At 52.2% G+C, this 427-nt stretch overlaps 1 protein-coding gene across 1 annotated transcript in view; it reads right to left on the reverse strand.

The window, feature by feature from the left end:
* Positions 1-368: 368 nt before the first annotated feature.
* Positions 369-427, reverse strand: part of LOC138866831 (putative uncharacterized protein DDB_G0271982) — a gene marked incomplete at its 5' end in the record, with an annotated part of 6,473 nt that continues 6,414 nt past the window's right edge. Inside the window, one exon of the mRNA XM_070140631.1 lies at positions 369-427. This exon is cut by the window's right edge and continues 113 nt beyond it. Coding sequence (XP_069996732.1) covers positions 369-427 — 59 coding nt within the window.

The following is a 427-nucleotide window of genomic DNA, read 5'->3' on the forward strand; positions in this document are numbered from 1 at the left end:
GACAGGAGAGAGAGAGGGACAGAGACAGGGAGAGAGAGAGAGGACGGAGACGAGGAGAGAGAGAGAGGGACAGAGACGGAGAGAGAGAGAGGGACAGAGACAGACAGAGAGAGAGGGACAGAGACGGAGAGAGAGAGAGGGACAGAGACGGAGAGAGAGAGAGGGACAGGGACGGAGAGAGAGAGGGACAGGGACAGGGACAGAGAGAGGTACAGAGACAGAGAGAGGGGCAGGGACAGAGGCAGGCAGAGAGAGAGAGAGAGAGAGAATGAGAATGAGAAGAGAGTCAGATAATAAGAGAGAGAAAGAAAGAAACGCAGTCAAAGAGTCCAGAGAGAAGGAAGGAGAAAAGGGGGAAACAGCTTCTTTCAAAATAAAAACATAAATCGCTCTTCCGGTTTTTCCTCCTCCTCCTCCTCCTCTTCCT

This window comes from Penaeus vannamei, chromosome 27 (genome assembly GCF_042767895.1).
Source record: "Penaeus vannamei isolate JL-2024 chromosome 27, ASM4276789v1, whole genome shotgun sequence".
Lineage (NCBI taxonomy): Eukaryota > Metazoa > Arthropoda > Malacostraca > Decapoda > Penaeidae > Penaeus > Penaeus vannamei.